Source organism: Erythrolamprus reginae, chromosome 7 (assembly GCF_031021105.1).
Source record: "Erythrolamprus reginae isolate rEryReg1 chromosome 7, rEryReg1.hap1, whole genome shotgun sequence".
NCBI lineage: Eukaryota > Metazoa > Chordata > Lepidosauria > Squamata > Dipsadidae > Erythrolamprus > Erythrolamprus reginae.
Genome location: NC_091956.1, coordinates 58,399,740 through 58,415,182, shown reverse-complemented (window position 1 = coordinate 58,415,182; position 15,443 = coordinate 58,399,740). Strand labels below are relative to the sequence as shown.

The 15,443-nt window shown below is 38.3% G+C and overlaps 1 protein-coding gene across 2 annotated transcripts in view; it reads left to right on the top strand.

The window, feature by feature from the left end:
* PRSS12 (serine protease 12) overlaps positions 1-15,443 on the top strand; it is a 55,277-nt gene that overhangs the window by 36,852 nt on the left and 2,982 nt on the right. For both annotated transcript variants that reach the window (XM_070756624.1, XM_070756625.1), the window contains exons 6-11: positions 2,519-2,660; positions 4,201-4,397; positions 8,158-8,299; positions 11,747-11,946; positions 12,100-12,178; positions 13,725-13,847. In XM_070756624.1, coding sequence (XP_070612725.1) covers positions 2,519-2,660; positions 4,201-4,397; positions 8,158-8,299; positions 11,747-11,946; positions 12,100-12,178; positions 13,725-13,847 — 883 coding nt within the window. The remainder of the gene's footprint in view (positions 1-2,518; positions 2,661-4,200; positions 4,398-8,157; positions 8,300-11,746; positions 11,947-12,099; positions 12,179-13,724; positions 13,848-15,443) is intronic.

Genomic DNA, 15,443 nt, shown 5'->3' with positions numbered 1-15,443 from the left:
CCTACACATCAAATCGCTCCTAAAATCACCTCTCCAAAAGCTTCCTATGCCACCCCAAATCGCTCCTAAAATCACCTCTCCAAAAGCTTCCTACACATCAAATCGCTCCTAAAATCACCTCTCCAAAAGCTTCCTACACATCAAATCACTCCCAAAATCACCTCTCCAAAAGCTTCCTATGCCACCCCAAATCGCTCCTAAAATCACCTCTCCAAAAGCTTCCTACACATCAAATCGCTCCTAAAATCACCTCTCCAAAAGCTTCCTACACATCAAATCACTCCCAAAATCACCTCTCCAAAAGCTTCTTATGCCACCCCAAATCGCTCCTAAAATCACCTCTACAAAAGCTTCCTATGCCACCCCAAATCGCTCCCAAAATCACCTATCCAAAAGCTTCCTATGCACCAAATCGCTCCCAAAATCACCTCTCCAAAAGCTTCCTATGCACTAAATCTTTTGAAGATTTTGAAGCTTCCTCTGCTACCAGGTGAGCACTGACAAGTTTCTTGGGGAGAAGGATGCTGCAGCGGAGAGGGAACCTGGGCATGCAGTGAGTGCAGGTTGCGGATTCTTGCCGCCTCTTGTAAAGTTACCTTCATGTGGCTGGGAACCCTGAGGTGTGTGTGTATGTGGGGGTCTCACGCCATCGGCCTTTGGGGCTTTTAGTTGGAGTTTGCTGGGAGGGCTCTGGCTGGAAGGTAGGGGCTTATTGCAGCCTTATAGTGGGGGCGGGAAAGGTGGCAGAGAAGGATGGTTGCATGTTGGCCTCCTCCCTGCCCACCCCTCCGGTTGGATTAATTGAGTGGATGGGAAAGGTGGCACACCCCGAAAAAACACTGGCTTCCTCCTTTCCCTGGAAGTGGGGCTGAGCGCAGATACTGGTAGGAAACATCTCACAAGTTTGAGAAGTTTGATTTAACTTGCAAGACATTTTATAATGGGCTTCTCTGGACACAACACCACGGAACACGATGGAGTTACAAGTGTTAGGTAGGATGCCCATCTGGCAGCCTGCCCAGCCCCTGCCCGAGTCTGCTCCTCTCCAGCTCACCTGACCTGTCACCCCCAAACTGCATCCCACTGCGAAATGGGCACTTTACTGGGGTTTAACAGCTCCATATGTCTGTCGGCTGATCTCTTTAGGGAAAAGAAGCTTGCAAACTCTTCTTGCTGCGAGAAGTTGTTAATTCTCCCTCACGAGAAGAGTTGCTGTATTTTGCAAGCTTTTTTTCCCTAAAGAGATCAGCCAACAGACACACAGAGCTGTTAAACTCCAGTAAGACACCCATTTCATGGTACCCCCAAATCCTGCTTGGAAAAAAGTGATGGGGAAAGAGTGATGGCATCCTCGGCATCTTTGCACGTTCGGGGTTTCTCGGGCTGCTGAGGTGGGAAGGGAGGAGTTGGAGATAGCTCCTGCCACCCATTGTGTGATATAATTTTTTGCCTCTGGGCTTCAGGGAAGCTTCCTTGAAGCATATGGAGGGCGAAACGGCCTTTCCCAAGGCCAAAAATCAGCTGGAGCTCACATAGGGCAATGCCTCACGTGCCCTCCAGTATGGCTCTGTTTGCCACCTGTGACACGCGTGCCATAGATTTGCCATTATGGCTGTAGACCATGTGCTCAGATGCTGCAAGAAAATCACGCTGACTGATTACAAATTACGGCACAACTCTGTTGCACATATGATCCATTGGAATATATGCAAAAACGTTAGGATCCATATTTCTACAAACTAGTGGAAACAAACACAAGCCTGAAAAAATAACTGAAAATCAGATCTTGTGAGATTTTTGCGGATAAGGTACTGGCACATAATACACCAGACATTACGCTGGTTGAGAAAAACAAGACGACTATCATTGACATCGCAATATCAGGGGATAGCAAGATGGATGAAAAGGAACAGAAAAAAAATAGCAAAATACCAGGACTTAAAAGCCGAAATTGAACAATTATGGCACAGACCAGCAGTAATAATTCCAGTGGTGGTTGGAACACTGGGTGCTGTCCCAAAAGCACTGGAATTACATTTAAAACAGCTTAAAATTGACAAAATCACCATCACTAAGCCTCATTGCCTGGTTCCGCACTTAATCTTCGAAAATATATTATGACGTACTAGGCTTCTGTGTGGGGCTCGACTAGTAACTAATGCTAAATTCATTGAAACACTGTGATACAATTGTTAATAATAATAATAATAATAATAATAATAATAATAATAATAATAACAGCAACAATAACAACAACAACAACAACAATAATAATAATAATAACAGCAGCAGCAGTAGCAGCATACAGAGGTGCTTGGGTAAACACAATGCAAATAAGCCAATGCACTTCAATTTTATTAAAATATTTGTAGCAGGAAATTCTAACATTCTAACATTCTGTGTCCCATTTAAATGATGCAAAAAGTTATCATCTAACTTATAATTGTTCTATTTTGTAGTGCAGTTTTTTTCTGCAGTAGCTACATACTAAAATACATTTTCATTTTGAATGCCACAGATGGTGCAGTTCGACTAGTTGCTGGAAAAAGTAATCACGAGGGACGGCTGGAGGTGCTTTATAATGGACAATGGGGCACAGTCTGTGATGATGGATGGACTGAATGGAATACGCAGGTGGTTTGTCGACAACTGGGCTTTAAGTAAGCTCCATTTATGTGAAGCTACTAATGATTATGCAGAACAATGCTGATAATAGTTCAGTGAATTGCACCTGCTTTGTTTCTTTGCTTTCTGATCAAAATCTATTTGTTTAATACTGCGGCCTTGGATAATACAACAAATAAGAACAAAAATTAATTTTATAAAATGCTAACCCTGGTTGGGAAAAAGGGCAAGAATTATTATTTTTAGTCACTTATTTTTGCAGCATGAACTATAATTCAGCTTGAGTTTTCTGTGTTGAAATTGTAATTAATGAACAATTTATTATGAGAATATTCAAATTCTAATATTAACACAGAAATTGAGACCATAATTGGAGAAATACAGAGCTGAGGATTGCTATGGTTTGGGCAAGCAACCTGGACATATGTAAGATCAATTTATTTTTATGTAACGATTAATCCACTTTATATGGCAATCCATTTCATAAATAGTGGCTTTGAGTGGCTTATAGCAATCCAGTAAAACACTAGGAAAAATAAAACAGTCATCTAAAACCATTAAAAAACTATAGAGACAAAACTAAGATAAATTAATAGGCAGATTTATTAACAATAAAGGAGCTACCTCAATAATTCAACCAGCCCTTGGGGTTCCCAGGCCTGCTGGCATAACAAGATTTTGATGATCTTCAAAATGATCATCCACAGTGATGAAGCCGACTTTGCGGGAAAAGATTCCACAGTGTTGGCCCCATAGCAGAAAAGGCTCATTGCCAAATGAAGCTTGGAACCCCTAACATACCCATTCTATGATCCAATAGAATGGGTATGTTAGGGGTTCCAAGCTTCATGGTGGGCTGGACAGATTGAAGAGACAAATAACTTTGTATAACCTATTCCCATGGCATGTAAGTCTTTAAAGGTCAATACCAGCACCTTGAATTGAATCTGGAAACAAAACTCCTACAATCCAGACTTCATATTAGCTACATTCCAAAATGCTGAACTCTCATTCACCCTGTCACAGTGTTCATACATTGCTCTAAAACGTAATTTGATTTATTTCATTTTGGCTTAAAAGCATAGTATGCAATCCAGCTATTTTCATTTGAAAGTCCTGGTTTATGGCTTTGCATGATATATGATCCCTGCCAACTGCAGTTTATTCAATAGATCGTTGTTAGCAGTTTGACTTCTGGCTAGCTAAGGTCACTGATTTAATGCTTATGTCTTTTTAGACCCTGCAGAGAAAATTCACAGTGCAGAAGTAAGGGAATGAGGAGATAATATATATGGGGTTAATGTATTATATTTATGAACATAGTTTAAAGCAGTAGTTAACCAACTGGTAGTATTACATTTATAGCAGGTATCAATGGCGAAATATGTCAGAATAATATATTGATTTTGAGCCTTAATAAACATAGCCATTCTGTTAACAAGCCTAATTTAAAAGTGGGAAAAATGAAAAATATTTATTCATAATACAATAGATTTCAATGACATAAATACTGATCATAGAATATATTTATAGTATGTATTATAACTGTGCAAGTGCTAATGTCTATGTAAACAGGAATGGGAAAATTGTTTCAGAACGCTTCTTAGAAGAAAATACAGGACCCATCTGGCTGGATGACATTACCTGCTCTGGAAAAGAGTTTAACATTCTACAATGTCCTAAGGGGGACTGGGGACACCATGATTGCAGCCACCAGGAAGATATTAGTATAAATTGCCATCGAGACAATGACAATCACAAAGCCTTGTTGGGTAAATTACCTTTTATTGTATTTATTTATTCACCATATATGTAGAGCTGCCCATCTCACAAAAAAAGGAATTCTTTGTTACTTGGATGTATGGTTCCAAAACATTAAAGGGTGTTTTGTAGTGTTTGGCAGGAGAGACTGGAAAAGTAGTTTGAAAATCAGATATTCCCCCAATTGTACTGAAATTATTGGCCTTAGAATTCTCATTTATCACAGAGTTTCTTGTCCTACTGCATTTGGAGAGTGCCAGTGGGAGAACCAAATGATTAGCAAGGAGAGATCTCCATTTCTATGGCGGGATTTTGTTTGATAAAATATTGTTTGATAAAATAATCCAGGGCAGAGTGGATTCAACAGCCTGGGTTTGGAAAAAGAATGTATGTTGTCCTTGCATTAGGGGGTAATTAAAAAAATTACATGCAAGCAAAAACAGCAGTCTCCCTTAAAAGCTTTAATCCTAACATGACTTCTGGATAGAACAATTGCTCTATTACAGAAAGGTTTTAATAAATTTTTTTAGTCTTTTTAAAAAGCTGCCAATAATGGGACCTGACAAACTTCAACGGTCAGAATTTGCACAAAAAAAAAAGTAACACTGAAAGCCAGTGTGATTTAAACAAGAAGGAACCATGTTTGAGTCTACTCTTATACAAAGAAACTTGACGACTTTAAGCAGTCATTGTAGCTGAACCCAGTCTGTTCTGCCGGGCTCACAGCACGAGCCCCCAATTAAGTGCAAAGGTAGAAAGTCAGACACACACACGTGAAAAGTCAAGAACACTGTTTTTATCGAAAGTAAAATAGAAGCAAAACACCCTTTTGGTAGTCAAAGGGCTCACCTTCAAAGCAACAGACTTGAATGCGGTGAAAAACAATAAAACACAAAGCAATTAACAAGCAGCTGTGAAGACGTCACAGCCACTCTCCTTCAAACGTTTTCAACTCACACACTTGACTATGGTTTAGTTTCAGAGTTCTGGTATCAATGCAAATAGAGTCCTTGGAGAATCCTGAGACGAAAGCCACTTCCTCTTTCACCGAACAGATAAACTTCCACGCTCAGAGGCCAGAATGCTGCCAATTTAACGGCAGCCCCAATTAGTTGAACCACACCCAACCACAAGTGAAATTCCCTTATCTCCTGTAGTATTTACGCAGTTGCTCTTTCCTAGTCATTGCCCTGCGGCTGCATACGTCTCTTCATCTGAATCCAGTGAGGATAATGATGATGAATTGCTCCCTAATGGGCTCTCTGCCATTACCTCCTCTGAGGATCCCATTTCACATTCACTCCCTGCTTCCAATGCTTCGCTGTCCGAAGCAATCAGCAGTAAAACTGGCCTCTGACACTGGAAGGATTCACCTACATCCACCCCCACAGTCCTTGGGGCAGGAGCTGGCCCAGAGCCAACCACAACACAGTCTATGTCTCAGGATAGTTATTTTGGGGAAAATGAGGAGAGAGTACTATGTATTGGATATTGAATCCCTGAATGATCATCTGATATGAATCAAATAAAAAATAGAGTAGATTTTCTATTTTATTCTAACTACCCTGAAAAATAGCAAAAGCCTGAAGTTTAAAAATGTACACAAACATTTTTAAACAGGGCAATTTAGTGTGAGCATCTCTTATACTAACAAAACATCTGTTGAATATTTCTTAACCCCACAGCTAATATCTTAAGCATATTGTTAAAGAATTAAGTCTACTATAATATTAAAAAACTGAACTAAGGCTTCACATTTATTTCTGTAGCTGTGTTTCTTTGTCTACTCCTGAATCTCTCTAATGCTTTCTTTTTAACTTTCTAATATCCCAAATGTGTTATTATCCAATATCTGTAAGGGAGACAAAGTAGATGTCTAGGAATGGAAAATTTAAACTCAGAATACAGGAATTCACATTTTGGTGCCAGTTTACATAAACACATGGATTAGTGTTGCAGTGCTCATAATACATAAAACCGAATCTGTCTGGAAATCAAAATTGTATGTTATCTTTTGGTTAAATAGATCCATATGGTAAAATTCCTTTTTCATTTTTAGACCTATACTACTTTTATGGTTTTCAAACAATATTCCAAGTAGTAAAAATCAGTTCACTAAAAATGAACGTTTCTATATTTTATGGCGTGTATCCAGTAAAGGGCAGCCATTTGCGGCCCTACCAGAACAGTCTGGTGGGGGGTGCCTATGCACCCCCTTTAGCTTCCTGCGCATGCACAGATTCGTACTTGAAGCACAGCGCTGGATGCCCAGACCAGAAACTCCCCAGCCATGGCCCACGGTGGCTGTTCCTTTCTAAACCTCGCCCTACTTTCCTATGGCACCCCTGCTGCTTGTGCCTGGCCGAGGACAGCCCGGGTGTCAGCAGTGCCTCGCCAGTCTCCTCCCCACACTTCTTGGTGGGCGTGCTGCTACATTGGCCATCTCCCGGAGCTGCTTGGCCAGGAGACGCACTTCATCCCCTCGCCAGGGGAGCAGCAAAGCGTCACTTCGGCTATGATGAGGCAGGCGCTGAATTTGCTGGCGTCTTCTCTTTGATGACACCGGCAGCAGTGGCGGCAGCAAAGGCTTCTTTTCGGGAACAGCAGCGGCGAGGCGCCTGGGGGCCTTGGCATGGGCGTGATGTTCCCGGCGCTGCTGTTCCTAGAAAGGAAGCTGGTGGCTCCGGAATGCCCATGGCCAGGGCCCCAGGCCGCCATCGCTGCTCTGTCCTACATATTGGCAAAAGACGCAAAAAATCAGAACACCTAATACAAATTGGGTGGAAAAGATACTGTAGACGACCCTCACTTTGTCAAGGACTTAGGAGTATGCATCTCAAGCAATCTAAGCCCCAGCGCTTACTTTAACAGCATTGCCAAAAAGCCACTAAGAATTGTTAACCTAAACTTGTGAAGCATCTTCTCCGGTAACATTTTATTGCTAACTAGGGCATACAAAACCTTTGACAGACCAATTCTTGAATACAGCTCATCTGCCTGGAATCCACACTGTATATCGGACATTAACATGATTCAGCAGGTCCAGGGGTATTTCAATAGAATCTCTTATGCCACAAGGCTTGAAATTTTGGGCTTGGACAATCAGGAACCGCACCCCCTGCGATCTGATCTAAGCATAGTGCACAAAATTGTCTGCTATAGCTTCTTACCTGTCAACGACTTCTTCAACTGCAACCAATAATACATGGGTAAACAAATCAATACAAACTCAAGGTAAATCGTTCCAAACTTGATTGCAGAAAATACAACTTCAGCAGTAGAGTGGTCAATGCCTGGAATGCATTACACCCTCAAACTCTCACAGCTTCAACCTCAAGCTATCTACTGTGCACCTCACCCCATTCTTAAGAGGTCCGTAAAGGGGGCATGATGCATAAGCGTACCAGCATGACTACCGCCCCTTGTTGTGAGCCGCCCCGAGTCTTCAGAGAGGGGCGGCATATAAATCTAATTATTTATTATTATTATTATTATTATTATTATTATTATTATTATTATTGTCTCCATTTATCTGTACTTATTTCCTTTGTTTGTGTTCATACCTATGTTATCTTGTACATGTTTGACAAAACAACAACAAAAAATCATTTGTCAGATTTCAAGTTTTTTTTCCCACCGATTCAGAGAACATATTTTTCCCATATGGCTGTATAAATCGGAATGTTTATTCCTACTTAACAACTGTCCTTGAATGTTTTGAGAGTGTTGCTACTGGTGCTGCTATGTCAATAGTTATTCATCTATTCCCAGGGCCTCCCATCAGATTGATGAATGGTGAGAATAAGAAAGAGGGCCGAGTGGAGATCTATATTAATGGCCAGTGGGGTACAATATGTGATGATGGATGGTCTGATAAGGATGCAGCTGTGGTATGTCGACAATTAGGCTACAAGTAAGAGATCAGTTTTCAGAGATCAGAGTATAATCTATTATTTATACCAGATTAATAGTTTAATATATTGATATTTTCATATATTAAGATAACTGCTGTGCTTTCCTTTTAATGTTTTGTCATTTTAATATTGACTTAATAGTAAAAATAAGAAATAGAGATTGCTTGAATGTATGTCTACTCTGCCTATCACTACACAAAATCACCAGCAAACCTTTTATCTCTCACCCATTTATGTCCTTCACATTTGTACATATATACATTTAGTATGTGTGTGTGCCTAGAACTAAATGAAATTAGCAAGAACATCCATACATACAGAGGAATTACAGTTCAGTTGATTGGTATTCCTAAAGAGTGTGGTTCAAGTGGCTTCACATCTCCTATCAATTGTAATTTCTTGATCTGATACATTATGCATTAATTTCATGAAAATGTTACTTAAAAGGGATCGCTAGAGCAAGGAGTACACAACTACACACCATATCAATGTTATTTAACCATCTGAATATTTTCATAAGCTCCTATAATAGATGGTTTGATATAAATATTATTTTACTGAAAGAGTAGTAGATCCTTGGAACAAACTTCCAGCAGACGTAGTTGGTAAATCCACAGTAACTGAATTTAAACATGCCAGGGATAAACATAAATCCATCCTAAGATAAAATAGTATAAGGGCAGACTAGATGGACCATGAGGTCTTTTTCTGCTGTCAATCTCCTATGTTTCTATGTTTCTAAAGATGGGCAGCATATAAATTAAATTAATATTTCTTTGTGTTAAAGGTAGTAGAAGGGTGCTTACTACTAAAAAGATAGAAAAGTTATCTAAATTAAACAAGACAAACAATTACGCAAATAAATGTCTATTTAAAAAAAAGACTTCTCCCAAACTATGTTGCTTGGTTTCTGTGTTTGATGTGTAAAATTATTGTACTAATTTCACACTGTAATGTCTTCTTGAATATGATTGGGCTGACTCAAAATTGAATCCAACTTTCTTCCCAAAGTATTTTAATCATTTTTTAAAATAATAGCTTCTCCTATTTCTAAAAGTGTCATTTAATTTCAAGACACTTTCAAGTATGATTATGTTGAAATAAAACAAAAATATTTTATTAACACGCCTTTTTAGACAAATTGGGCCAGATGGCCAGCGTAGATAAATATTTAATGTGGAAGCTAAACCGGGTCACATAACCTGCCGAAAGCTTTGCTTCTCAGTGCATTAGGCCTTTGAAGTAACTATGTTCAGACAAATGGGAGCAGTGTGTCATAGGAAAAATGTTTGGTTACAAGAAATATTGCAGAGTTTGTGATTTTGAAAATTTTAGAGCAATAGGGGATTGAGGCATATGGCCAAGTAAGATTTCTGTTATGTATTATCTAAGCCAGTATTTCCCAACTTTGGCAACTTGAAGATATTTGGACTTCAACTCCCAGAATTCCCCAGCCAGCGAATGCTGGCTGGGGAATTCTGGGAGTTGAAGTCCAGATATCTTCAAATTGCCAAGGTTGGGAAACACTGTTCTAAGCCACATGAGAAACCAAGTGGGAGTTCAAGAAAATTACGTTTAAAAGATTGATATCATTTTTGTTGCTTATTGAAAAATATTGAGGAAAAATAGGGGACCTATGAATCTATTTTGCTTGTAGTGAGTACTTAAAAGTAATATAAGCAATGTCTGCTCAGAATGAACAACCTCCCTTTAGAAAACTGAGTAATTGGAGCTTATAAATGTGTAATAAAATTACAGTATTTAGTTGGTTTAACAGAGAGACAAACTCTTACATTACTGCCTGCATTTCATCAACAACTTTTTAAAGTCTATTTTATATAATTTTTTAAAAAAAAACTTGAACAGCTGTAGAGGAATCATACAGTTGTATTCAATTACACAAATCCTTTGAATATCTGCAAACAGTATAAGGTTAAATGTGAAAGGAGAATTTACTAAACAAGAAAAGATCTGCTGTGTGTCTTAGAGTGTATAAATGCAGATTCTACAGATCAACACTTGTGGGCAATTTAGTTCTGGGCACTGGACTACTGGAATTTTACTGAACACTTTTTAAATTTATTGCTTCTATAACACCAACCTTAAATGAACATAGTTGACTAAATTGAATAAAATGTCCATATTAGTAAAAATGTTTGGATTATAAAACATTTTAATGCCTAAAATATTAATGTTATACAGTGTAATACTTAAGTTACTAGATACTTTTATTTTCTATTTTACTATGGCATCTTCATTTCCTTCACTGGGATTCAGGCACAATAGAAGGGCTAAAACTATAGAATGCTTAAATCCTTTTTATATTAATAACATACTTTGCATGCTGCAACTATATGCTTAAAAATATTTGAAAAATTCTCAATTAAAATGCTTTATACATTTATACAACCTGTCTCAAGAGATGTGCTTCATTTGTAAAAGTATTATTTCATAATAGTAGCTGAGAAACTAGTGATAAAGCAGGCCTTATTATCTTTCAAATTACGCTACATATTATTCATTTACAAATATTATTACTGACTTAATATTATTGAATAAATAAATTTATGCAGATTTGACATACAAATATTATATTGGATCAAATGACTAACATGGTCTTGATGAACCATATACCACGGTAACAGATTTATTTATAGCCTAGTTCTTATGTATAGCAAGTAAAGTGATGACTACTTTTTCAAATCTACAAATAACTTAAACTATTATTATTCCTTGCAAACTAAAATGATTACAGTGTATTAATTGGGCACGTATCCTTTCCTTGAACAAAAACTGATCTAATAAGGGTAGTATGAATGGGAAAGAGCAAATTTAATTTTTTCTCTTTCCCATTCATTTACCTTCATTAGATTAGAGTTTTTAGGTATGTAGTACAAACTGAATTTTGAGAACCATATACAAGATATATTTATTAATTATTATATGTCAGGTTTCACCCTGATTTTGTCAGATGAAGAATTCTGAAGTTTTATTTGGGTTAATATATAATATGGTTTGCCTTTTTTCTGATGGATGGAAATAGCTGATTGCTTTCAGTGAAAATTGCCACTAATTCTGATAGTCTTAGATTATTTTAAAATAGGAAGTTATTAGCAACAAAATTATTAAAAATTAACTATTAAGTAAAACTTTGTTTTATCACCCAAATAACAAAAGAAATCATATAATTATTCTCTAGTACTAAATCAAACTGGTGAAGTCTGGTTATAGAAACATTATATGGTTACCTATAGTATTTGCAAATTATTAATATGCTAAATAAAATAACCATTTAAAAAATAATGCTTTCTCCATCTAATGGACAGTTCTAGCAGAGACGGTGGAGGAGAATTACAGATATTTATTGATTTGTGCGAAATAAAAATTCCGATCTGTTGTTACCATTATTATTTATTTTAATAGTTGCTCAATTCTCCCCCCTCCAGAGGTTTATCACGAGCAAGGACTATGGCATACTTTGGGGAAGGAAAAGGTCCCATTCATGTGGATAATGTGAAATGCACAGGAAATGAAAGATCCCTTGCTGATTGTATTAAACAGGATATTGGCAAACATAATTGTCGTCACAGTGAAGATGCCGGTGTCATCTGTGACTATTTTATCAAGAAAGCATCCAGTAGTAAAGGTGAAATGAATAATTCTCTTTCTGTATATTGTAAAGAAATATCGGGGAGTATTTGGGTTGTTTTTAGGAGAGAATTGTTTGATCACTTTGCCATTTGAAATACTTTCTGTACCTACTGATAAATTTAATTTTTCTGCTTCGAGCCCTATTCAGATTCTCTTGCTTCTGTTTGTGGTTTAAGAATATTGCATCGTCGCCAAAAAAGGATTATTGGTGGAAAAAACTCCTTAAGGTAAATTACAGATATCAATTTAAAATCACAAGACCATGCTTCCCTTCCCCTGGTTCTGCTGCATTTGTGTAGTACCACACTATGCGTTTTTCTGCTTCTCTTCCCTTGCACACCGATTGCACCAGGCCTGCCTTTGGCAGATTCCCATGGCATTTCATTGTTGCCTGGTTAAAGGGCATGCCTTTCATTAAGTGCTGAAAATGTAGTCAAGCCAGTGGTGGGTTGCTACCGGTGCGGTAGACAATTCCATTCCGGTAGCGGCTGCCAGATTGTGCAATTTGCATGCGACCACTCTGGTGCTGGTCCTTTGGGTGCCACCATCTTTTTCCTTAATTTTTGGTGTTTTTTGCTTCATGCGCAGAAGCAAAATCTTGTGAGGGGATGCTCACATGAGTGAGATTTTGGCAATACAGTGGTACCTCTACCTAAGAACGCCTCTACTTAAGAACTTTTCTAGGTAAGAACTGGGTGTTCAAGATTTGTTTTGGCCTCTTTTTAAGAACCATTTTCTACTTAAGAAACCAAGCCCGGAAAAAATTCCCAGGAAATTTGAGAGCGGCACGAAGACCCTGCCAGTTTCCTGCCATTCCCCCTTTAATCCCGGCCATCTCAAGCTTTCCTGGGCTGCCAGAGGAGCTTTCGGTGGCATTTAAGGAGGCTTTGGCACTCCAGAGCAAACGAAGCATTTTCCTTTCTCTGGGCACTTGGAGAGGAAATAAACCACTTTGCTGTGGTGACTCCCTTGCGCTGTCTCCCATACACCCGGCGTGAGGTTGCCTCCCGGAGTGTCTGGGTGCAGAAGGTCAAAAGGGGGCACTTCACCCCGGCTGGATCAACTCGGCTTCAGCCAAACCGAGTAGTCACCACAGTGAAGGAAAGGCACCAGCTACAAAGCGAGTGAGCGAGAGGAGAGGGGAGCCCTTCAGCATGGGAAGGAAGAGGAAGCAGGAAGCAGCAGCAGTAGCAGTAGCCTTGTTCAGGACTATGCCATGAGAGCCAGGAGGTAGCAGGGGAGATAGTAGAATTTCTAGTTCACTCTGGGGCAGAACAGTATAGCTGTACATTTTTCTATGTGGATCATTCTCAAATTAAATGAATGTGTCATATATTAAAAATATTTTAATTTATTTATTTATTTAATTTTATTTATTTATTTATTTATTCATTAGATTTGTATGCCGGCCCTCTCCGTAGACTTGGGGCAGCTAACAACAATAAAAAACAGCATATAACAAATCTAATATTTAAAATATTGGCAAGTTTTCACACATGCCTCAGTATCTTGTCACTCATTATTTCCACAGATCTAAATCCCCAAATGTCCCTAACATTGCAAAACTGCTAAAATGTTTTTTTCTTTTTCTCCCCCCCCTCCCCATAAGTATGGATGTGTAGAAAGAATGCTTCGATAAATTCAGAATAAAGTGGTTGGACAAGTTTGTCCTGTTTGTTGAGAGATACCCTACAGCACTCAGACAAATATATATTTATTTTTAACTTTGGAACTTTCATACTAATTATATATCTATATCTATCTGTTGTCTAGGGGTGGTTGGCCCTGGCAAGTAGCATTGCGCATTAAATCATCCCATGGAGATGGAAGACTTCTATGTGGTGCCACTCTTATCAGCAGTTGCTGGGTGCTTACAGCAGCACACTGTTTTAAGAGGTATTGTTGCAAAATGTACAGAGAGGAGTGTGTTATAACATAATGCATAAGGAGATCAGCAACCTATAGCTTCTTTTCCTCAGGCAAAATGGGCTAAAAGAGAGATTTAACTGAGATAGAAAAGTCAAAAATTGTAAAAAGTCTTTCAGAGGGACGCAGCACTCTTGAAATTGCTAAGATATTGGGGTGTGATCACAGAACCATCAAACATTTTGTTGCAAATAGTAAACAGGATCAGAAGGAACATGCTGAGGAAAAAAGATACATCTTAACTGCCAAAGATTTGAGAAGAATCAAACATGATGCTACCAGAAATCCATTATCTTCCAGTGCTGTCATATTTCAGAACTGCAACCTACCTGGAGTGCCCAGAAGTACAAGATGTTCAGTGCTCAGAGACATGGCGAAGGTAAGGAAGGCTGAAATCCAACCACCACTGAACAGGACACATAAGCTGAATCAGCAAGACTGGGCCAAGAAATATTTGAAGACAGATTTTTCAAAGGTTTTATGGACTGATGAGATGATACTTTCTTCAAGCAGCGATACAGGAAAAAGTCTGCATCATTCAAGAAGACCATGGTTTTTATGCAGTCCGTTTCCGGCCTCCAGGGGCCAAGGGAAACAGTCCGTTTCCGACCTCCAAAGGCCTAGGGAAGCTTTTTTACCCTCCCCAATCATTGAATTATGGATGTGGGCACTCACGCACATGATAGCCCACAAGGAAAAAAAGGTTCGCCATCACTGCTCTAGCCTATGTGTAAAATAATATGGGAAAATGCTTTCTTTATGAAGAAATGTGGAACAAGTTTTATAAAAAAAACAATCTGTCCATTAAATAGCTGTAAGCAGCCAATTTAATTTATTACACTGACATTGTTCTTTTGGTTAAATTCATGACCTCTTCATTAGCATGAGGATCTGTTTATTATATTTCAACATAATGAAAAAATTCCCTCCATTACTGCTATAGACATATATCTCCCTTTTCAAGGTGCTAACATTCCACATGCTTATTCTACCTTGATAGTATATCTTTACCATATTGCACATTGTAGGATGGTCAGGATGAAGTAACATGCTAATATTTAGCAGAATATGAATATTAGTTTCACACCCTTCATCTTAGTCACCAAATGTAATAGATCATGAGATATCAAATTTAATTTGGGTCTGATGAGAGGAAATACTAACAAATAAGGTAAACCTTTCCAAAATTAGGGCAAAAATCCAGAAGTGAATGGCAATAAAGCCAAACAAGGAATCAGAAATCAAAAAATTAACCCAGTCTCATTGCACCCCCACTTTTATTCACCGATCAATTGTCTTAGCCTTGGATTATTTTACTATAAGTAAATGGGCAAGTACTGTATTATATTTTGGTTCATTTAAACGTAAACGTCTTTACGTTTAGAACTTGTGTGAAGAACATACTGCATTTAGCCAATATAAAAAATTCAAAAAGATTTATAAACATTTAAGCACCGTTATATTTTACTGAGTTCCTGAATTGTAACTGAACTGAAAATCTAAAATTCTCTTGCTTGCTTTCCAGTGTTCTTTCATCAATGTTATAATAAAAGCAGAGCCCTACAT